Below are 24,006 nucleotides of genomic sequence, written 5' to 3'. Positions count from 1 at the left end.
CATACAGTGCTGTTAAACTGAGGCATGGCTCCAACAGTGGGCTGTGAGCTGCACAGAGATGCTCTGTGTCTGGCTCCCTCTCCTCCGTGTGGTTTTAGGCAGCGGCCCAATGCCCACCACCCCAGCCTCTGCTCCACCGGCGGGCTTCAGAGCTCTCTTTAGCTCTCTCTCTTGCCTCAGACTGCTGGGAACAATGGAGTCTTTTGAGAGGGGCAGATGGAGAGGCTATGGGCCATGGCTGTGAAGCTGCTCACTAGCAGCAGCTCCCTCTCTCTCCTTCAGCAAAGGGGATTTCTGTACATCAGGACAGGGGGAGTCACTTCCTGGGTGGGCCCACCGGTATCAATCAGGGGAATTTAAGTACGCACATAGACACACGCCCAGAAATACTCAAATGAAGACCTGAAGCACTCTCTACTCTGCGCAGATGAACACATGCTAAACCAATCATAACAGTCATGTTCCAGCAAAATGTCCCAGAAAAGCAGCTGTTGAGACTCACCATAAAAGTGTGTGATTCACAGAAAGAGCCTCAGTCATGTTTGTGACACATAGTTAGACTAGTAGGCTACATGCATGTATCATACTGAATTATCAGACTCAAGGCCGCCTGCTTATGTGGTGTGAGGGCATGAGCTGTGTTTGTGTAACATGTACAAGCTTCCCCTCTACCTTTCTGTGCTCATCTTGGGGTTACTGAAAACTGTTCGAGAGGAAGGAAGAACCTGCTCAGTTAGCAGGCGAATGAGGCAATATCTTTTCCCTAAATAAACCCAGACTGGGGTATTTTGATTCATCAGAGGAATGTGTGGTTATTTTAGTCTGTACAATGGCTGCCTGAAGTCCCAAGTTACTTATAGTTGACTGTAAGCCACATGTTTGTGATACAAGAGAAACATACATGATTTGAATTTGTCCTCCCCTTTGTAAGTAAACAGCTGGTGCCAACTCAGCACATTATAATCCCAACAGTGAAAAGAGCGCACAGATTGTATAACAATAGAGGAATGGGAATTTGTACTGTAAGTGCAGGGCCAAAAACATAACATCAGGTGAGGTTGGCTTATAGCCTATGAGTGCTCATTTTTATTAATTAAAAAAACAAAACAAATAGAAAATAAGTTGGGGGAAATAGCTAAAATTAACTATAAGATCCTACATTGTCAATAGCCATTACAACTGATGAATAGGTGCTGCTATGCAATGGCTAACCATAAAAAAGTACACATACTGTAATGGTAACACAAATATACAGATATTCAAGATATTATACCCTAGCTAGCAACAGTTGAAACGGAAGGCAAATAATGTCATGTTGAAATAAAAAGGCTGTGATGCAGCTCTACATAAAAGTCCATGTAAATTCTGTCTGCTTTGATTATAGATAACAATAACATTACTGCATTAAAACTTATAAACCATAGGTGTGCATTGTGTGTTGGTAGTGAATTGTTGTCACAATACTAACAAATGACACAAATAACAAAGATAACAGGTTTGTATCTAAAACAATAATTTAAGAATCCTATATACAAATAACTGTATCAATACAGTTGACACAAACAGGAATGTCTTCCTCTTGACTCTTCACATTTTCCTCTGATCATGCAATGAAACAAACAAATGACTGTAACCTACAAATGTATTGTGCTTCTAGTTATGTTCATCAATGTATTACTGTAATAATGTTATTCAACACCAGATATCATACTCAAATAACTTTCTCTGACATTATGTAAAACATGCATCTGTGGTCTAAATAATCAATGTTACACACAAGTGAATGTCGCTTACATAGCCAGACACATTTACAAAATTACACCTGATGGCAATTGAGAGTGGCCAGTTCATCATCCCTGTATGGTTGTGTAAGGCAGCTAAAACATGTGGGGAAAAGCATTAACAACATGAATAAAACGCAAATTCCACATAGAAAGGCCTCAGTTGGCTACAGTCCTCGCTGCAGTGGGCCCCGGTTTGAATCCTGCATTGGGCGGCCCTTTTTCTACCTGTCATTCCCCCTCTCTCTGCCCACCCATTTCCTGTCTCTCTCAATTGAACTATAAAATAAAGGCAAAAAAAGCCCAAAAATATACTTAAAAAAAAAATAAAGGCCTCTGCTGAACCTGGGCTCTTTCTGCTACTGTCATGTCACATTGCCCACAGTCAGCTTTAGCAATCTTGCATTCATAAAACCACATCCGGGGCACTGTGCTTCTTTATAGATTTGTGGCTTTTGAATCTCGTGGTTTGACAGTTTGATTATTGTAACCGATACCAAAAGAATCGGAATACAAAATGTCAAGAGAACTTGGGTAAACACACACTGTTTTTTCTCCATCTCTGTCACAAGCCTATGTCTGCAGTTCTTCATCTCATGAGGCTGACATGAATGCCATCCTGTGATCACTGGAGCTCTGCAGCACTGTGTAGGTGTGTTTGCGTGTGAGGAGTGCCATATGTCAGGCCTGTGGAGTGCATGGAGGAAAAAATGTCAGCCCATAGGCCTGTTTTGAGTGCCGAAGACAGCTGTAACTAAAGGGTGGATGAGGTGGGTGTGGTGGGGCTGGAGGGACAAGAGAGGGGGCACAGAGTGACAGGCATAGACAGTGTGTTTGTGTGTGTGGTCAGATACAGTACGGATGAAAGGAATAGCTGAATTTGCTTGTGTGTGGCAGAGACAGTGAAAGAGGAGAAGGATTGATGTTGTGTTAGAGGTATGTTAAGTGTGTGTACGGTATCTGTGCATATGGCGTGTTACTTTATGGGGGTCAGGGTGCATCTCTAAATGTGTGTGTGCAGAAATATAGGCACCGTGATTCTCCTGGACACATGTGTGTTTATTAGACTTTGGAGGATTGTTAGCATGGGCGTGGTGTGTGCATGCATGTGTCTGTGTGTGTGTGTGTGTGTGTGTGCAAGTGTAAGTGCACATACTGTCATAAATATGCAGTACAGTGGGCTACAGTGGGCTACAGTTGCCTGCATGTACAGTATCATGTACTCTTGCACTGTACAGTTTGTGTATGTGTTCCCATGTGTCCACATTTGCATGTTCCTCCCTGCACAGCTGGCGTCCCACGGCATGAAGCAATAAAATTTGGTTTCGTCCCAGTGACATGACATGTTGTATAATCACAGGCAAGCCTTTGTCTGCGCTGTGTGGCACACATTATGTATAAGAGACCCTTATTGTTTCATACTAAAGTCCTTGCTCAGTGATCCTCCTGATACACAGGCGCGTTGTGGGCCACCTCTCCCTCTCTGTCTCTCTTGTCCTATATGTTCATGTGGATTGTGAATGTTTCATTGTGCACAGAGTCATTGGCACGAACCAGCGCCCACTGCCACAGGATATGTTACCATGCATTTAATCTGGGGCAAACTGTTTCAGTTTTAGGTCAATCAGTTCACTGTTATTTATGGCTTCTGAGACCTGGGGTTTATGATTTAAACTTAGCTGTTTTTATGAACTCAGTATTTTATTCTTCAATGTGCTTGAATCTTAGACACAGAGACAGACACAGTGACCACGAGAACTAAACATTCAATTTACAATCTAAGACTGACATGGTGTATCGACTGTAGACTTTAAATGTGAAGACATTAATATGAAAATTAAGGGTATATGACATGTTGAAATGCTCTGTCCTTTTATCAATGACAGTGATGTATTTTACACCTTCATAAATATCCTCAGTCTCAGTGTTTGAGAATTTTGTTTCCAGGATCATGTTAAGCTACAGGGTTATTTACCATGAAGGCCTTTGCAGGTAAGGTATTGCATGTTGACTTTCAATCTTGTTGCAAATTTGACCTGGTGGCTTCTGGGAAGAGGATACATGTATTTTAAATACACAAACTCAAATATCACTGAACCTCAGTTCAGCATACTGATTTAGGAATCTAATGCCATAGTGGTAGTGCAAAGACTTATACCTGTAAAATACATTTCATATACTTGATTATCAAAAGAATGGTACACTGATGTACAGTTTGTTCTCTTGCAATGATATTCGAGTTGGATTGCTTTTGCTTGGCGCAAAGCCGTTTCTTGCCTTTGGCGGCTTAGGTATGTGTGTTTTAGCTTCCAGGCACTCATCACCTGCTTATGACATGATTTGACGTATGTGTCTCACCAGCAGACCCAATTGTTAACTCTTCATCATAGTGCCACAGCTGTAATTGTCATCAACTGTGAAAGACATGATGGGGCGTTGGGCATGTCCAGGGTGACTCTCTGTGAAGAACAACACAGTTGCCCATAAAGTTGGAATAATATTTATTTCTATTACGGGTATAATGGTTAATTGTGGTTTAATTTTCACAGTGATAAGTTATGAAGAGATTAAATAACAACGTTTTATCAAGAATAAATCACACTGTCACAATCATTTTATGAGAAAAAGTAAAAAATATATATATTTTATTCCAACTTTAGGGGCAACCATGTACTGTATAAGCAAACATGATCAGAAGGTGAAGGTGTAGTAATATAATGGTGTCTATGACAGTTTGGCTCTCAGAAATACATGTCATATCACAATGTATCAGCAATTCAGTGTGGGAAGTTGGTAGTTAAACATAGAGGAGGGTTCTCAAAACAACAGTGTTCTCTATTAGACTTAAGAGAACCCGATTGTTTGGAAACTTTATTGTGGCTTTCAGAGGTCTGGTATGCAGTTATATAGCAAATTCGGCCCACATATATTACAACAAGAAATACCGGGCATTTGCCATGAGAACACCACCCATGTGCTGCACGATGTCACAGATGTATACGTGGGGTCTGGTGACCTCCTACAAATGCTCTCAAAGACAGTCTTGTTGGCCTGATTCTGGAGGTGGAAGTAATGCTATGTGGAACCACAGGGGAGCCCTCTGCCTATCAGTGTAGGTGTGAGCCTTATATGAGGCAGTGCCTTGTGATTCAATTCACAATTGTTAGGGAAAAGAGGGAACACATATCACTTCATAAATCATGAACTTGCCAATGTGGCTGCTCTATTCTCAGCAGCTGTGTAACAAAAATGGCAAAAGTAATTAAAGAGACTGGCATATTAGTAGCCTAAAATAGTTAATTAGTTAGTTAGTTAAAATTGCCAGTGGCATGGGATTTATTTAGCAAATCAATAAAATAGAAAAGTGAAATAAAATAAATAAATAAGAAAGTGTATGCCTATGAAAATAAAACAATATTGTCGTGTAGGTAGCTTTTTCTCTGATTTAAATTACTGGCTTCATCAAACAACATCTTTGTTGAAAATGACCTGTTCAGTTCAAAGTTGGTTATAACCTTACAGTCTATGGTTATAACCGACTAATGGCGCCCTCTTCAGGCTGAATGAGCGAACTGCAAGGACAAGGTTCAGAGTTAAAATCATAGGTTAAAATAGGGTCTGTTTTACTGAGATCTAAAATTTCAGAAATACATTTTATGGGCATTTGTAAAATAAATAAATAAATAAAATACATACATATTTAAGACTGATTAGTAATATATATACTAGTCTGTTTGAAAATTCAAAAGCATTTTTGAGGATGTGAAAATTAGTCAAAACGCGTCAAAAAAGAAACTGGGGGCTAAGATCCAACTAATTTATCCAAAATATGTAATAGGCTATTTCAGCCTACAGCATTGTCAGTTCATTTAATTAAATAAATGATCTATGATAGCGGTGATGCACCACTGTTCCCTTTAGTTTGAGACCGTTGCCTCTTGCAGTGATGTTTTTTTTTTTTTCTTCCTCTTCCCAGCTCTTAACAAACCTGTTGCTGATTGGCCAACATTTGACATCCACATGTTCCGACCAATGAAAACGCTTAAATGTTGTTGGTGCATTAAGGAAGAATATTCACAACTGTCCACAACCTGAACCGGAGGATTATTTCAAACCGTTTCTGCGACGCTTCGGATTCGAGCATAAGTACGTACGCAAACGGTCACGTTCTTTAGCAACAGTTACCATTCGTAACGCCCGTGTCGAACGTTATACCTTACGCGTAGCCAGAGCTCCAGGGTTAGCATTGTAGCTAACAGTATTGTTGGTGCTTGCCTGTCTATAACCGCTGATTTATTTCACTTGTTAAGTGAAGCATTGCCGCAGGCTCTTGGCTGTTATAAGTACGTCATTTGCAAGGGACTCCCTTTTATCTGGAGGACGACAGAAGTGTTGTTTTAAAGGAGCACTTGACCTTTGAGTGGACGTGCTAGCAGTGTCTGTAACGCAATAGCAAAACAGTAAAGTGAAGACGTGTTGTGAGAGCAGCTAGCAATGGTGCAAGGACGGTGGAGCGTCATCACACCAGGTGAAGCAGATGCGTGTTAAACGCACTGTGAAGCTAAACCGATTTAATGTTGAGATAATTTGGATGGCTAAATTTATTTTAAACCCACTTTGTGTGTATTTCGTGTTAGATTTATTTGTTGCAACGCAGATGGAGGACGAATATTAAGAAACTGTTTCAAATAATTAAGTATTTAAAGGCCCCTTGAATGGTGCTGGAAACCTTTTCGGACCTGTCCATATGATATCATAACAGCTTCAATTTTATTTTATCATGATATATTTGGCTTTTAAAAAGATCACGTGTAGCCTAACTGTTATCATAAGCTGTATGGTATTTGTTTACATTTCCTCTGTTTCGACAAGTGCCCGAAAAGCAATAAGTACACCTACAACATTTAAAAAATTATAATTTCTGTATATTCACGAGAAAACTGTTAAACAAACGGATGACTACAATTACGACTCAGTAAAATAGATTTTGATGCCGTAATGGTTCAAGAGCACGACAGTCCTTTAAATTACACATGATGAGCCTGCCATTTTGTCGTACCAAGCAGTAGATGAATGTCAAAATGCACCAAACTTGATCTGTCTGCAAGTATTCTGTTAATGAACGGTAGTGGCCGACAATCTTCTCATTGATTAAGGTGTGTGTGTGTGCGGGGGAAAATGTAGATGTGCGTAGCAGGTGGTCAAAGGCAACAACACCAGGGTTAATAATGCATAGAATAATTGTGGAACTATGCTCAAAGTAGACTATCCGCAAATGAAAAGAACATACTTGGATTTAATATTAAGTAGCAATGCAACTGCGTGTCCACTTGCCTGGGCTGCATCTGCCACTTCATAATGTGTCCTTCATATGATAGAGGAACATAAGCTTGAATTCATAAGGCAGGACCTACGTTTTAGCCAAATGGCCAATGAGATAAGTACACAGTGTTGAACAACTCCCATCCCACTTTGACCACATTTCTTATCATGTTGTTTTTCCATCTTAAGTTTAATGATGTATTATAATGTGTGCTTTGCTGTTTTCTTTTTTCTTCCAGCAGAAAGACAAGACAACCGTGCATGTTCAACAACCAATCAAAACATACCTTAAACTCTGCATTAAAATGGTAAGACTATATTTTCATGAAATGTTTTGTGTTTTCAAGGTTGTATACATTTTTCAAAAATGGAAAAGTGGTCTCTGACCTCCAGACCCCAAACACTGTAGCTTGTAAGATCAAAGCTAAGGGATGGCCTTCTCTGCAGTAATATCAGGGACTGATGCAGCATGCCCAAACAAATAAAATATTGACAAAGTTAATGAAATTGATAATATTGAGGTGAACAATATCATGATCACATGTACAATATAAAGCTCAGTATATCACAATGTCCTGTACATGAGAGTTGCATCATGTCAATAAATAATAAACATACAGAATACTTTTAGAAGTAGTAATACATTTAAGTCGGCATTTAAATGAATGAATGAATTAATACATTGAATACATGAATAACTTGATTAAACAGACAACTCAAACAGCAGTTAGAAGTCACAGTCACCAGTTCATTTGAGGTGTAAAGTCAAAGTAGAAAAGTTAAAAGTTTTTATTAGTCAATGGATGTTTACGTTTATTTGATGCAGTCCTTAAATGGCACCTCAGGTATATTATGTTTACAATATCTTCTTTATCTGTTCAACAGGTGTAACAACTAAACCAAAGCCCTGTGTGACAGATATTCTTCAGATAACTGGATACAACCTCTACAGAAGATGGAGGACTCTCCTCACTTGTACTTTTCTGAATTTAGAGGTAATGAGGACGAGGAGGAGGAAGAGAATATTTTTCAAGAGGAAACTAGCATGGAATCAGGCACAATTAAGTCTCCAAACCCAGATCTTCATAAACACCCCAATCAAGATTCTGAGAGAGTCTGGGACTCTTTTCCCTGTCAGTATTGTGAAAGACATTTTACCAGCAAACAAGGCTTGGAACGACACATGCACATCCACGTTATGACAAACAATGAGGCACATGCATACAAAAGCAATAAGAGCAACACGTCTTTTGGTTCAAATGTAGGTCAGTCGCAGCATGAGAAGATGAAGCCTCTGGATTCAGCAGGTCCAGTCATGCAAACTCATACTTCATCCCCCTCTAGCTCTAATATATCCACTTTGTCTGTTGAAGACCACATTCAGGAAGTAATAGATGGCCATCATGCTTGTAAGTATTGTGAAAAGATATTCACAACTCATACCAACAAGCGACGACATGAACGCAGGATTCACGAGCAGCACCTGCAAGTCCCATCTGAAGAAAAAACTCTGCCTCAGGAGGAAAGTTTTCAGGGGATTTCTACTGAAACATCTCAACAGGAAACACAACTTGGTGACAATCCAGCACCTGCTGCTGCTCTAGAGAATGAGGGGGAGCACACAGAACAATACATGCTAGATGTCTCTAGCAATATTTCAGAGAATCTGAGCTTTTACATTGATGGAAAGATAGTGTCAACAAGTACAGTGAGTAGCTGTGAAGCAGCTGAGGTGCATTCAGGGTCTTCAGCTTTGGTTGGACTAGATGCCCTGATTCTTGATCCCACCCAAATCAGCCAGGTTTTAAATACAGATTCAGTTACCGGCAAAGAGATTCCTGGTCAACCACTGACAAAGAGAAGAACTGCAACCCCACCTCTTTTACCACAAATAAAAACAGAACTGGAGTCTGAGGTGGTGGTATCCTCTTCGTCATCGTCACTTGTATCTTCTTTGATTGAGAATCTTCTTCCTCAGAACACAGAGTCCACAGTTGTGCAGAAAGAAAGGACAGTGTTCCTGTCTCCTAAGCTGAAGCAGCTCTTGGAGAAGCAAGACGGCCTTAAACCCACGCTTGCCCTCATCACAGATGGCCAGAAGCCCTGCTCACCTGTTTCTCTCTCTGTCCTTCCTACTGGAACAGGAAGGTTTAAAAGAAGGACTGGCTCTCCAACAAGCTCTCCACAGCAAAGCCTAACATCTGTTGAGGAAACACCAACATCAGATGCGGGCAGTTTTGATGCTGTAAATACCGGACAGATGGAGACTCCACAGCTCTCCCCTATACACCTAAAAGCCAGTGAGAAGGACGACCCAACGCCATCTGTTGAGGATACAGCAGCGAAACCTATCATGCCAGAGAGCTGGCCCCCCATTACTGGTGGCAACCCCTGTAACCAGCAACCACTGGATCTGTCTAATACAGTAAAGAAAAATGAAGATGTTGCCTCAGCTGATGCTGCACTGGATTTAAGTTTGCAAAAAAAGAGCCTAGGTGAATCCGAAGTGACATTAAATTTAGATGAAAAATCAAACGCATGTATGGTGGAGAAAGTCTTAACGAATATTGGAGAGCAAAGTCAAAGCCTAGGGAATCCTGAAACTCCGTTAGTCACGGACTTTACTATAGTCACAAGTTCAGATATGGTGACCCCAGTGGAACCTGGCACAGAAGGTCTTGTTTACGGACTTGCCCTACCCCCCAATTCTCTGACCTCATCTTCTGCCTCCCTTACCCCTGTTACCTTGCAGCCAGCTTCACCATGCACCATAGCATTTGCCTCTCCAGCCTCACACACTGTTGTCCCTACTGCGCCATCATTGATTACAGTTTTGGCACCACCACCACCTATTTCTAACCCCTCAAACCAACCAATCCAGGTATTAGCCCCAAATATATCACCTGAGCCCTTGGTAATCTGCACAGAGAATGCATTGAGTACTGCAGAGTGTGACTTATCTGCTGCATTTGCAACAACAAATTCTGCCAATCTTGTCACACTCTCTCAACCTCTTGATCCAAGTTTAAATCTACCGGGCCACGTGTTTCTCACCGATCAGATTGCTCTCAATCCACCTATAGTTGACTCCACTCCCGTGTCTGATGTGCCATTTGCACCCACAGTAACTTTAAATGACTCCCTTATCAACTCTTATAACATCACCAGCAACACTGTGTTGATAGAGTGCACAATAGCCCTTGAAGCCCCCGGGAGTGTAGTTCCTGCTGCAATAACCCTACAGGGAAACACCTCTGAGGCTCCTGTACCTACACAAATGGTTGTTAATCACATAGAACAGCAACAGATTGTTTCAGTGCCCAATCCTCAAACTGTGGACCCGACTATTCTTATGTCATCAATTGCAGAATCAGTAACTCTGTCCACCACCACCTCAGTATTATCTGATTCTCATTCTGGGGGTGAATCAAGTCCCTATGCAGAGCCTGTTATTAATGCAGAGCCACCAACCGCAAAAGAGGAGGAAGATGCTGACAGTACTGTTTGCACACCCGAAATACCATCAAACGCCTCACCCCCCTCCAAGAAAGCTGAAGACGACGAATCCTCAAATAGCACACCAAGTGATGCACAACAGACTTTCACCAAGAATTTCATCTGCAATGTGTGTGATAAGCTTTTCCATTCAATGAAAGAACTAGGCCATCATGTCGGTGACCATGCTGATGAATGGCCCTACAAGTGTGAATTCTGCTTGCTGCTGTTTGGCAAACCTTCTGCTTTGCTTGATCATCGATCAAGCCTGCACGGTGTTGGCAAAACTTACGTTTGCAGTGCATGTACTAAAGAATTTGTCTACCTTTGCAATCTGAAACAGCATCAGGAGGAATTGCATCCTGGCCAACAGTGTACATACGCTGAAGAAGAAAAGGGAAAACTAAGACCTCAGAACCACAACTACTCAACGAAGGTCAAGACAGAGCCTGTAGTGCCCGATGTCCCAGAGGAACCCAAGAAATTGGTGAAAAAGGAGGAAGGTGAAATAGATGTGGCTGCGGAGGAGCTATTTACGACAATAAAAATCATGGCGTCAGATGGAGGCAAAATCAAAGGGCCTGATGTTCGTCTTGGCATTAATCAGCACTATCCCAGCTTCAAGCCTCCTCCGTTTCCTTACCATAACAGATCTCCTGCTGCCTCATTGGCTTCAGCCACAAACTTCACCACCCATAACATTCCACAAACCTTTAGCACAGCTATTCGGTGCACCAAGTGTGGAAAGAGCTTTGATAACATGCCAGAGCTACACAAGCATATCCTGGCCTGTGCAAACGCCAGTGATAAAAGGAGATACACACCCAAAAAGAATCCGATCCCTTTACGCCACTTTGCAAAAACTCAGAATGGAGTGCTCTCAACTACTAATTCTACCAACGGACTCAATGCTTCAAACAGAGCCAGCCAGTCAAACAGGTCCAAATCTAACCAGGAATCACCAGTAAAGATGAAATTCAAAGTACTGAACAAAAGGAAGAAAAAGTTGGTCCAGAGGGTCATGCCTCAGAGGAACAAGTCTGTAACTTCATCAAATAAAGTTTCATCTGCACAGGTGGATGAGCAGCAGGAGATATTTGTGTGCCCACACTGTAGCAGAGAATTCACAATGCGTCGCAGCAGAACTAAACACATGGCAGTGTGCCCCAAGAAACCTAAAGAAACAAAGAAAAGGAAAGAAGGGGGAATCTCTGTGACAAAGGAAAATGATGGACGCCTGCATAGAGGCGTTTCCCATAATGAAGAGAAACGAGGCTCACCTCCACATAAAACCAGATTCCAGGCTAAGAGACCTGCCATACTACCAGTGCAAACTGTCTTTTCAAACAAAAGAAGAAAGATAATCATTAAAGAGAGCACACAGCCACCACAAGAGACTCAGACTCTGAATGAACTTCCAATTGTTCGCACTTTCAACCCCTCTATGCGCCAATATAGCAGAGTGCAGCAAAGTGTCAAAGGCATCCCTATTAAAATCACTATAGTGAAACCACAACAATCTGCACCCCAGAAGGATGAGCCGCCTCCCAACCGGAGTCAAGAGGAAGCATCCAGAGGTGTCACCAGCAACTCTGAGCAGAGTGCTACAGCTTGAAGACTACTCCAAACCCACCAGAGGATCAGCAGGTATTTAAAGCACAGCTTGGTTTATTTGCAAAATGATCATAATATTTGAGTTGTGTGTGTGTTACAAAAATAAAAAATTTAAATTACTAACATTGTGAAATTGCTGTGCTGTTTTGAAAAGATCATCATGCTTGTTATTTATAGGGGTTTTTATTGTATTGCTATTCATGTTTATATAAAGGCAAGATGTTGCATTTCATCTTTGTCAACAGTATTTTTTGTTTTGTCCCTTTTCAGGACGCTGCTGTGTGGAACTCTGCATACATCTTCAGTCATACAAAAGGGAGGTAACTGCTAATCGCACTGTAAACCACATAGATTGCATTATTCTGTACAGTGGTTCACGTTGGATAAAACAGCCGACTGAGGATACGTCAGTAAGTGGATGTATTTAAATGAATATTTGAATGCTTTTGTAGTAGCTTGGAGTTTTGTAAATTTCTCCCTCGTTTCCCGAACCTTTTGTCAACAGCTAGGTTTTGCACTTTGAATTTAATCTGACTGCTACAGTACGTGTCACAGGAAAGTGGTATTTAGAGGAGAATGTCGGGTAGCAGTCATATTCAGCATGCATTTGCACTTTTCCGTATCTGTTGTCTGTGGCCTTTTGGTTTGAACTCTTACTGCATGCTGTCAACTTTAATTTTACAGCTACATTAATTTAGGATGGATTATGTTAATGCAGTCAGGCCTTCAGCAATGAATCTGATGTTGTTCTGATGGTCTGATTGACACTAACCAGTGTGATCACATGGAAGACACATTAGATTGTTTGAATCACAGGGAAGTCACATGCTCTTCAGTACAGTGAAAGATTGGACATTGCCACTTCTCTAAATTCTTATTAGGGATATCAGTACTTGATTACAATGGAGGAAGTCAATGTTGTCATTGTTGGTGTGAATATGAGACTGTGAATAAATCTACTATGAGAGTAGATTTAATACTATAGGCTTTTCAAATCGAAATTGTGTCATTATCAGCTTGGCCCAGTTGCCATGTATTTGTATGAGAGATCTGAGAATAATAATGTTTATGTGCCACCAGATTTATATGATATGGCTAAAATGTGGCATAGAAGTGATGAAGAGTAAACAGTTTAGTGTTTTCCATATGAGGAATTTATTTTGGTGGTGGTTAGATTCAATCCCACTCCAACAGTTTACTCAAGTTTGCTAAAAATGCAAAAAAAAAAAACACAACTTCCCTATATAATGTGTGTGAACTTGTTAAAGATATGCAGAGCTCATTTTGCACACTAATCTCATATTGTGCATTTTCAAGTTCATAGACCCCCCCACCCCCAAAATAAATTTCCAACCATTGGAGGAAACACTGCACTTGGATGTGTTTACACTGCAATCCCAAACAGAAGTACTATAATGCTCTGTACATCTTGGATACATCTTAGCAACGTTTAAAAAAAAAAAACAATGTTGAAAAATCTCTCGTAGTTATTTTTTCTGTCTTCTCTTAGGCTTCATTTTGCACCTCCTCTGCAAACCTCTGTTAAAATCTAATTTTGTGTGGGATTATGACTAGAAGTGTTCATATTAGAAGTACAGTCTGTTTAGGTCTTTGTCATCTGTCGCATACATGCACTTCATCATTGCTTATAATCAGTGTGAGTTTTCAGCAGTTCATTGTGTGAAGTGTGTATAATGAATTCCAACATGTATAAATTGCAAAATGGAAATGTTAGATTAATTATGGGGTCATTTTTGCTGAGATCCTGTAGGAACATATGAAAATGTTTGTGGCAAGTTGTCACTAATCTCAAAGAATGAGTGTAACGCATTGTATCTGTATGATTTCAGTTTGTATAATCTGCTAGTTTGAAGTTACAGTGCTATACAGGGTAATTATATGATATGATTATGATTGATCTGAGTTATATTAATTTGGGCAAACTAAAACTTGACAATGGTCTGTATCTGAAATTGTAATGGTACATCTACTTTACATTTTTGCCTTTTTCAGCCCTTGCTGGTAATATTTGTTTTGTTCAGACAGACTGTAATGTGTGAGATGTACAGTACAGGATGGAGACTGTTATTTAACTGTGAAGAGTGCTTGTAGCATTTCAAATGAGTCATGTATATTTATTAATAATTTAAGAAATCACGTTATCAATCTCGAAACAGTTTCTCTGTATGATTTGCACTAGAGTTTTCTTGAAGCGAGTGTTAAAAATAAATGGAGAATGTTAAGTTTACATGTGTAAAGCTTTTTCTTTTTGGTACTAAAAACAAGTCAATTACATTATGTTATAGCATTATGTAGCTTCCTGCACTTTATGCTGGGCTACAAAGTAGTAAACTGTCCAGGTGGTGGCACACTTTCCTTACTTTAACCTTAGGAGCAGTGGACTGCTCTGAACCACCACTGCGTCTCATCCGTTTACATTCACTCTTGATTTTTGCTATTCAAATATTTTCTCTTCCACCACTATTTGAACGTTTAAAATCTGGTTGCCAAAAAGTCGCCATGCTAAGGACGAATGTAGTCAACAATGTAGAAAACAAATCAACACTCTTAGTATCACATTCCAAAGATCCGAGTGCAATGCTTCTAAACCTGATTTGTTTAAACATTATGCATTGAATCTCATTAAACCTGTACATATAATTTGTAAACACCACAATGGGAACTTACCTGTTGAATTCAAATCTCAAATGGGTGCAGTCAGTGATGTTGCATATTTTTCCAAAGCCTTGTGACAACGAGATGGTGTTATACCTGACGTGGCCAAAATCAAACTTTACCTGAAATCATCCGACGACACGCTCTGCAGCCAGAGACGGTGTCCTGAAGTCTAATGAGAGATTGTCCTGTGGACTTCTCCTGTAAACTAAATTCTATTCATATTCAAGGTTACTACTGTACATATGCTTTGTCTGCAACAAATGTATTAAGCATTTGAATCGGGTTGTGTGAAACCACTGGAACGGACTGTAGTGCTTTTGAAAATAGCCACGGGGTGCTTTTCCTTTGAGTATTGTACTTGAGTGGGCACACTTGTATTGTACGGCATGAGACATGAATTTTTTTTTTCACCAACATAAGACATCTTTGAATGGCAGAGGCTTTGACAGGCCAATTCACTCTATTTAAATGAAACATGGCTGCTGACTTTAATCTTCCTCAAAATTAATCCTTACTCACAAAGGCAACAGCTACTCCTGCCTGTAGAGACCAGGTCCAAGTGCTGGCCTGTGTCGGCACGCTCTCTCAATCAAACATTAACAGACAAAAACTAATCTCTGCCTGAGTATAATTGTTCATCAACATGCAACGCAGTGGGCATGAATTTAATTAAAATTTTGGCAGTGTTGATCAAAATCTTTTATTTGATGCAGGCAAATAACCTAAGGGTCTGTGGAAAAGAGCACTTTTTTATGATTCTTCACTATTACGAGCAACAGTAGCTAGGCTACTGTATGTCATACGTATCACTGTCTACTGTTATGTAATAGCTTGTGGGTTCGTTCTCCCTCTGGTGAAGCTACTGTAGTATTTTCACTGCTCAGAGGCTTTTAGTGCCTTTGTGACAAATCAACACAAGTGGTTTGGAGCTTCAACAAAGTGATTCTGCTCAAACCTCATCACAAGGTTTCGGGAATATGTCAGATGACACCACATGTTTTGTTGTTGATGTGAGGAAAACCAGAAGCTGTCAGATTGTGTAATTCCCATAGGACTTGTTGCAGGTGTCTAAAAGAGCAACATGCCCTGATGTCCTCAAAGTAATTATGAATATGAAGAAAAAAGTCTAATCACAGTCTCTAGGAACAAGGGCTAAACAGTCGGGTGCACTAAGCAGCAGTGCCTCGCAATGGATCTTTTAGTTAGGAGTTGTGCCAGTGAACCTAGAGAGAGAAACCACCACAGCCCTGAGGTACAAGATCTCCCAGAGCTCACAAGCTCAGCAATAACTTCAAACTGCAAGACTGCATTTGTATGCTCAACACAGCTTAGGATCTTAGCCCAGGGCCATGTTGGATTCTCAAAGGAAGTTATGATGAGAGGAGAGGACACACGATCAAAGATGATCGAAAACAAAAACATCAATCCCAGAGGTGTGAGGAGAAACCTTTGATCCTCTCATTAAGTTCACCATCTTTATTGAAAGTTGGATAAACAATACTGAACATAACCAGTAACACAGTGTGAGACTATATTTTTAACCCCGCTGCAGGTCTGTCCTGTACCTGTTCTGTCGAGAGGCAAAAAAAAGACTTTGTCTGAATGATGTATTGTGTCATCTGGAGATGGGGATTAAGTTTGCATGTGCAGGTGAACGGTGCACGGTGGTGATGGTGACAGTGATGATGTTGACAGGGATCTGTGAAGACAGAGACGTGTCACAACACGCCGTGCTTGTTCTGATTAATGTGACAATGACGTTGTTTTGAAGCAAAATGGTTTGGATGTTACTGTGCATAATTTACTCTTAACGCAACTGAACATCTATCATGCATATCCTTTGTTTCGGTGTAGTCAGAAACAGAAAAGCACTCACTGAGAGTGTCAGTGGAAGTTATCAAGTTAAACTGACTTCAAATATTTGAACATTGAAGGCTCTGAGATCTCGTTAATACAGCTAATTTGCTACCTCTGACAACTTACGTAAGACTGAGTTCAAAGCGGCGACTAACTCGATAATTATAATATTATAATATATTGAGTGGAAACAATATTACCAACAGGATATAGGGATAAAGTGCTGTACACTTCTCTTCTTCCCTCTCTGCATGCTGTTCATGTGGAAGCAGAACAGACATGGTAATGAGGACATTAATAAAGGATGCAGATCCATTTTTAATGATCCACTGGCCCCTTTAGTTTTGAAACAGATTTTTGTGTCCGTGGTTGAGTTTTCTCTTCAGAATTCCTGTTTTGCTTTGAGGTGGGATTCGCAAATGTTGCTGTTTTTTTTTTTTTGTCTGCACAGGCACAAAGTGCTGCATAAAACCTGCATACACCTGACTATTTTGTGTCTGAGAGACAGAGAGATGCAGGATCAGTCTTCCTATCTATATTTGGAAAACAATACTCACAAGGAGAGGAGAAGTCTAAGTAGGAGAGAGAAACAGACAGTGAGAGAGGGTGGGGTGTAAGAAAGAAAGAGAGAAACAACTTAAACTTTTATTATCTTGAAGGAAATTACAGTTTGGATCTGAGCTTTAATTACAGGAGATCACAGAGAGAGAGAGAAAATGAATCAACCATAATTATTAATTTTTTCCTTCCTGTTTTTGAGGAACTGCAAGACCTGTTTTCTCTTTCTGTGATTTCCAAGCTTCCATCTAATATGTATGACAGGGAATGAACAGACCTCGGGCCGCAACCGCAGCGCGCTGGTGTTTGCTTGTATCACATATTCAACGGCACCCTGATAGACGGATGTTATCACAATCACTCTGTTGTGTGTCTTGTCAATTTCACAACGTTTATGCCTGTCAAATCACCACAGATGAGTCAGATTGGATTACAAAGAGGGAGATAAAAGAGACCATAGCCCACCGCTACAAGCAGCAGCAGAGGCAGAAGCAGAAGCAGCCACAGTATGATGGTAAAAGTGACTATACACACACTTTCACACATGCACACACAGTCATCTCTATTCTCACTTTTGTCAGGGGAGAGAGTGTGTCTTCTCTCTGCAGCAGTCTTCTTCTTCTCATCGCTCTCTCTCTCTCTCCCTCTCCTGCTCTCTCTCCTGCTTTGTTCATGCTGTGTTTGCTGTGCTCTCTGTCTGAAGCAGCGCCACACTGGAGCACTAATGAGCAGGCTGTGAGCAACCCCAACACAGATCTCTCATCAGCTGAGCAGCAGCAGCAACTCTGACGGCATCCGAGGCAACGAGACGGAGCACTGATCTGCAGTCAGCGGTGGAAGCAGCTGTAAAAAAGCAAAAAAAAAACAAAAAGAAAGCAAATGACAGCCCTGGGAAAGGCGTAGGAGAGGTCGTGAGGTGGCTTCAAAGGCAAATTAGCAGTCAGCTGAGAGAGAGAGCGAGAGGAGAGAATTGCTCCAGTGCAACAGCCAAGCTTCTCCACACTCGGAGGCTGACCCTCAGTGCACTTCTCTTTCTCTGAAGACGAGGGACCTTCCCCCTCCCCGAGGAGCGCAGCCATGGAGGAGATGCTCACCTGCAGCCGAAGCCCCTTCTCTCAGGTGTTTGGGCGCCAGGGTCAACTCATGCAAGCCAGTAAGTGTTCCACATATGCCGCCTATATAACACAATGAGAAAGTTTTACCTGCCTTGTTTTGATGTTGATTGAGTCAGATTTCATGCAGTGTTTTGAGTCTTTATTTTGTGCTTACTGTAATGCTGCACACAAATATAGAGTAGCCATCAGACTCTGTTTAAAGATGATTTATATCTATATATATATATATATATATATATATAAAGAAGACAAATTTAAATCATGCAATGCAGTCATGCAAAATGACAGCGTTAAGGGAGGCAACAGTTGAAAATGTGTGTCCCACTTTCAGCGACAACCAGGAGGAAATAATATCTTTTAACAAGGCTTTCCTCTCAGAGCAGCTTCTTTTGCAGCTCATCATTAAAATCCCTCAATGTTTTCATCATGTCCATTTTGTATCCAATACAAAGTGCATTCATGTGTTTGGAAAAAAAAAAATCCAATGCTTTATTTTTCCTACTCACAGAGAAAAAGATAATTTTTCCCCCAAATTGTTTCACAAAGTTTTTTTATTATTATTATTACATAACACATTCTGCCATGTAAGTTATTGTATTATTTGTAATGTGGCACAGTTTGACACAACATTTTGTGTTGTGTGCAATAAATATCTATGTGATGTTGAGTGCTGGACATCTAATTTATTAACATAGTGACTTCATCCACTAATTCACATTAAAGTAATTCTGCTGCACCATCTGCAGCACCAACCCTGTAAATTAATTTTTGTAGATTTCATCTTGGCAAATATATCGGAGAGTGCTGAGTGAATTAGCAATGAAAAATAGATTATGTTTGCTCATAATTATGCGTGTGCACTTTATGGGAATTTTTAGTCAACATTTGAAGAGATCATGTGCCGTACAAATGATAGTCATGCAGAACCCCCTGTTCACACCTTGCCTACGTGGGTGCATGTAGGTTATGATTTGTATGGGAGATGTTTGATTGAGGTTTGAGGCGATGTACCCACTTTTTTTCCCCCACCAAAATCAAATCCCACAGCATGAACAAATCAGCCTGGGGTGTTCAGTTACAAGATGTCACATGAAGCACATCATGGAAAATGGCACCCTTTGGCCATAGCTGACCTGGTGTGAAACAGAGTGAGTTGGGATTTCTCTCAGGTTGTCTACAGAGTAAGCTGAATATACTTGCATTTGATGGGCAACAGTGGGCACTCTCAGAAATAGTTTTAGATTTTTTTCCAGAGCGTTGACCTGTGCCTTGTCTGATTTTATTCTCTCATTCATCAATAAAATTGCTTTGCCTTTAGAGTGTTGTTTTACCATTTAAAAAAAAGGCTTTTCCCTTGGCCTTTCTCCACAATGGGAATGTAACATTTCTTTCAATGACATGTTTGTACCGCAGAAACTTGCTGTTGCTGTTTGTTTGTTGGAGTGCTTAGACGGAATGAGAAAGGCTCAAACTGGAGGATAGGTTTTTCAGATCAGAACGACTGAAATGATTACTCACTTAGCTTCTCATCCACACAGTGTGGCGAACGCAGCAGGCAGTGTAACACTGGGGAAAATCAACGAAAAAGACAAGACTGGTTAAATGTTTGGAAGCACATCAAGCTTTCTTTGAGCTATTTGCCTTTGGACTGCGACGCATACAGAAAAGCTATTTGCACTGAATATTCAGTCCTTGTTGCACATTTATTTTACATATGCCCAGGGGGTAGCCTATTATTGTAGCCTATTCCTTCTCTGTTGCTTTCCCCCCATTCCAGCTAAACTTTAAAACAACTTTAGGTTGTGATGCTCATTTACAGTAACTCTCCTCCGGTGCCTGCTTATCTGTCGCAGCAAAGGTGAGAGCGCTGGGGTTCAGGAAACCAAAAACGCCACTCTCTGCTTGTGAAAAATGACATTATCATTGCATGTGCCGTAGTGAATTACAGTCAGTCTTGCTCTCCCGAAGTTATCTATGCTCTTTGAAGCTTGTGCTGCACGTCTGCGATTTCGGATGTGCGAGAGAGGGGAGTCAAGGGGAGATGGAGGGGGAGTGGATGGGGGCAAGAAAGTGAGCGAGCTGCAAATTGTGTGAATAAGAGATGGCTGTTTTTCTCTATTTTTAGCAACAACCTTACATACTGTTACACAGCAGCTGGAAGACTAATCCACAGTAGTGCTGGCTCGCAATATCTGAACAGTAATTACAGGGGGATTTTTTTTGTTATCTTTGGCTGTCACCCATCATTGGATCAGAAGTCCCTCAGCTATATACTAAGGCCTGCCTGAATTGCAGAGAGAGAAAATCCATTACATGAGTGTTGCACATGCCCAAAGACTTGAATATTAACAACCTTCTGGTGGTAGCCTGACAGAATAAACACTTGACAGAATTTTTTTCTTCTTCTCATGAATCACATTCACGTGGCAGTGCCAGGTGCATAATCCTGCTACAATTCTCCCACTCCCCACTGGTGGTGTGATTTACTCTGTGTTAAATGTTGTGATGTGTTGTCAGTAATTCCTCAGCGGCTGATGCTCCTGTTTGTCAGTGGGGTGTGAGGACTTCTTATCCTGGCTTTGAAATAGTTAAAGTATTTGGGGAGAGTTTATTCTTTATGTCTATGACTTCTCAAGGTTAGTCTATTCTAGGCAGAGCTCTATTCATCGTGTGTAATTGTAGCTATGAAATACACTATAATATAATATATACTGTCCCTGTAATAGAGATAAAAAAAAAAGACCTTCCCAGTGCATCAGTGTCTGTTTAAAAGGCAGAAAACTATTTGAATCGTACCTGTAGGGCGTTGATTGGATTGTGAATCAATAGTATCACTTGCACAGGAGCTGAGATTTGTTATTCTCAAAACTCACCTGCTGGTTGTTGCTCAGTTTGGACAAATGCTTCATGTTTTCTCATGTCTTACAGTTCTTTGGCCCAAATATCAAAAAGTCGGTTTGAAAATAAATCAGTATGTAAAATAATTAATATATGAACAACACTCATTTTGACAGGTCTCTCCTTTTCTTCACTGTGCATTTCTTTCTTTTTATTAATTTATTTTTTCAGTGAGCTAGATTTTGTTGTGTTTAATGTTGCAGTGATGCACTGCAGTAAATCGCTTTTCAACAGTTTTTCTCTCTAATGTGGTGAAATACGCACAACATTGTCATGTTATTTCTGTGTACAGCACATTGTTTACACCCATATACAGTACAGAACAGAATAAATGCTCAAATAACACACATTTAAGAAACCAACAAACCTGGAGACAAATTGGCATCCTATGAAGTGTTGAATGTTGCTGATAAATTTATAATAATTATTTAGATGTAATTATATTAAGGCTGGTTCTCCAACAACACAAGTGAGATGATCAGTTTCAGAAACAATGCAAACACAGAGAGAGAGTGCATATTCTTAACATTCAAAGTTGGGGGACAGGATTTCCTTTCTCTCCTATCATTTTACCCTTGAGTATCCTCTTAATACTCAATAAACCGTTGGTAAATCCCTGAGGTGAACGTGATCTGAAATTTTATTATGTGACCACTGCAGGTGTAAAACATATTTTGGTCTCCTTTGAAGTGATTAATTCCTCTCCTTCTACCACTTATGTTGTGGTTCCAGCACAGTCACAGATTTCTCACACCTCCTTACCCGGTGGGCTTTCCTGCAGTAAGAGATTAGCTTCATGCTCATGGTGTTGCTAATCATGTAGAAGGAGTCACGTTGCAAGAGGTTTAGTCAGCGTGTGATCAGAGTAAGGTAACATCATATTTTCAAGTGCAGAGTCATGGATTTGGCATGTTCTCGCATTCCTTATTTGTTTTGTTCAGAAATTTAATTTTAAAACATAAATTTAATAGTTGAAAATTAAATGCTATATTAATTGTGACTCTAATAAATAATGGAATAAAATCATCTATCCTAAAGTATGACATGAAAGCAGAAATACATCATCACCAGCTACTTGTCAAAATGTATCATAGTCTTAGTCAATGAAATGTTTCGCAGCACGTACTGACACAGACCACGATCATGACTCCTAATTAATGTCAAAAACACGTCCTGCGTACTGGGTACACACCAGTGCATACTTGGTTACTAGACATTGCTTGTAGCGTTTTAAGCATGTTAGAGTAGTCATTTGTGTCTATAGGTTTTAGTTCTATGGGAAGGATTTTGGAACATTTATGAGTAATCCAGCACATTGTCATCTTGCCTGAGTACATTTTTTTTTTTGCTGTGTTGTGGTGATTGGCAGTCACTTTATTAAAAATAAGAAAATTTGTGCTACAGTAATCTATTTATCTGTACCTGACCTTGTATAGCATGTGGGAAAAATTAAAACTTTCAAAACTATATCCAGTGTTATGTATCTTTATTAATATTTCAGACGAAGTTTGTGTGTTAACGTCATACAGAGCAGAGTCTACAAAGAGCATGAGTAATGTTGCATCCTCAGAGGACAACACTTTACTTGTGCTCACAAACACACAGCGAGTTAGTGAGGATATAGTGTTTTGACAGTGCATCTCTGCAGTATTTTGGCTTATTGCAGCATAACTCGGATAATATTATTGAGACTGTAACCTCAGTTGGCTTTCATGTAGGGAGTCTATTTTCACACTTCAGTGGATCTCTGGTTGAGAGTCAAGTCAAGTAATTTTACGCCAAACATAACTAAATAACAAAACCATGGGTGTATTGCCACAGGAATAGAAAGAGATTATGATAATTTAAAATGACCTGATGTTCCTGATGTCTAGACCTGTTATTGACAGGTCAGTCACAGGTGAATGCAGGTCATCCATCTGCACCAATGGGCCTGCACTTTCCTCACGAGTGAGAAATCATGGTATTGCCTTCAGAGAAGCTTAATCCCAGAGGAGCATCAGAATCACGTGCAAAATATGAAGCCCACGACTGTGTTCAGGCAGCAGACACCTATGCAGAAGAAATGGTGCAAATAAAAAGTTTTTGTTATTGTCTGTAAGTAAATGATGGGTGCCTGAAACTCTTCAAACGTTCCCTCAGTGGCAGCAAAACACTTCAAGTGTCAAGTTGTTCGGGGAGTCGTTTTGATAGCAAACATCCTGCTTCCAATTTTATTATTCACAACTTTGCGCAGAGGAAAACTGCTGTCAAGCCAGTCATTTGAGTTTAAGCAGCGGACCAGGGGACACCTGGCGCACTTTGAAAAATTTACAGCGCCCCACTCCTTTGCATGTTAGCAGCATACCCTGTCACACATAGGGATTCTTCCCAATATAGATTTTTGTCATTGCAATGTTTCCTCAGGAGTCTGTGCTAACAATGAAAAAGGGAGTGTTATTCAGACAAATAAATAACAAAAACTTCTGCAATGACAGAAGATATATTTAATACTGCCAAAATGTGGCACTGCAGAATGCGTGCAAATTGTGTGCTGTAGTAAAGCCATTACTTGCATTCAAGGACACAGGAGATACAGTAGCATCTGTGGTCTGGAGCTTCACGTAGCCTAGGCCAGGGGTTTTCAACTAGTCTCACTCTGGGACCCACATTTTCCCATGGTCATTCAGTCGCGACCCACTTTTATA

The 24,006-nt window shown here is 40.4% G+C and overlaps 3 protein-coding genes across 12 annotated transcripts in view; 2 read left to right on the top strand and 1 right to left on the bottom strand.

Moving 5' to 3' along the window:
• LOC146984468 (chymotrypsin-C-like) overlaps window positions 1-24,006 on the bottom strand; it is a 246,211-nt gene that overhangs the window by 29,397 nt on the left and 192,808 nt on the right. The window lies entirely within an intron of this gene.
• prdm2a (PR domain containing 2, with ZNF domain a) lies at window positions 5,826-14,460 on the top strand. Of its 4 annotated transcripts, none has more exons than XM_085781585.1 (4): window positions 5,826-5,927; window positions 7,346-7,411; window positions 7,989-12,245; window positions 12,483-14,460. In XM_085781585.1, exon 3 carries the CDS (start codon window positions 8,059-8,061, stop codon window positions 12,211-12,213), a length of 4,155 nt encoding a protein of 1,384 aa, XP_085637711.1. In that variant the 5' UTR covers window positions 5,826-5,927; window positions 7,346-7,411; window positions 7,989-8,058; the 3' UTR covers window positions 12,214-12,245; window positions 12,483-14,460. The 4 variants fall into 4 exon arrangements, with proteins under 4 accessions (XP_085637711.1, XP_085637710.1, XP_085637713.1 ...); XM_085781584.1 differs by having other exon boundaries at window positions 7,343-7,411; XM_085781587.1 differs by having other exon boundaries at window positions 5,880-6,309; window positions 7,343-7,411.
• The window catches only part of kazna (kazrin, periplakin interacting protein a), a 181,297-nt gene continuing 175,300 nt past the window's right edge, over window positions 18,010-24,006 (top strand). For all 7 annotated transcript variants that reach the window (XM_085781577.1, XM_085781574.1, XM_085781578.1 and 4 more), the window contains exon 1: window positions 18,010-18,459. In XM_085781577.1, the coding sequence (XP_085637703.1) occupies window positions 18,384-18,459 (76 nt within the window). In that variant the 5' untranslated portion in view covers window positions 18,010-18,383. The remainder of the gene's footprint in view (window positions 18,460-24,006) is intronic.

Source organism: Trachurus japonicus, chromosome 7 (assembly GCF_045865225.1).
Source record: "Trachurus japonicus isolate A0001 chromosome 7, Traja_1.0".
Taxonomy (NCBI): domain Eukaryota; kingdom Metazoa; phylum Chordata; class Actinopteri; order Carangiformes; family Carangidae; genus Trachurus; species Trachurus japonicus.
Note: the sequence above shows the minus strand (reverse complement) of the source record. Positions and strands in the feature narration are given on the sequence as shown.

What these genes read in the sequence shown, in the direction of transcription:
- prdm2a (XM_085781585.1), top strand. Translation starts at nt 8,059, where the DNA reads ATGGAGGACTCTCCTCACTTGTACTTTTCTGAATTTAGAGGTAATGAG.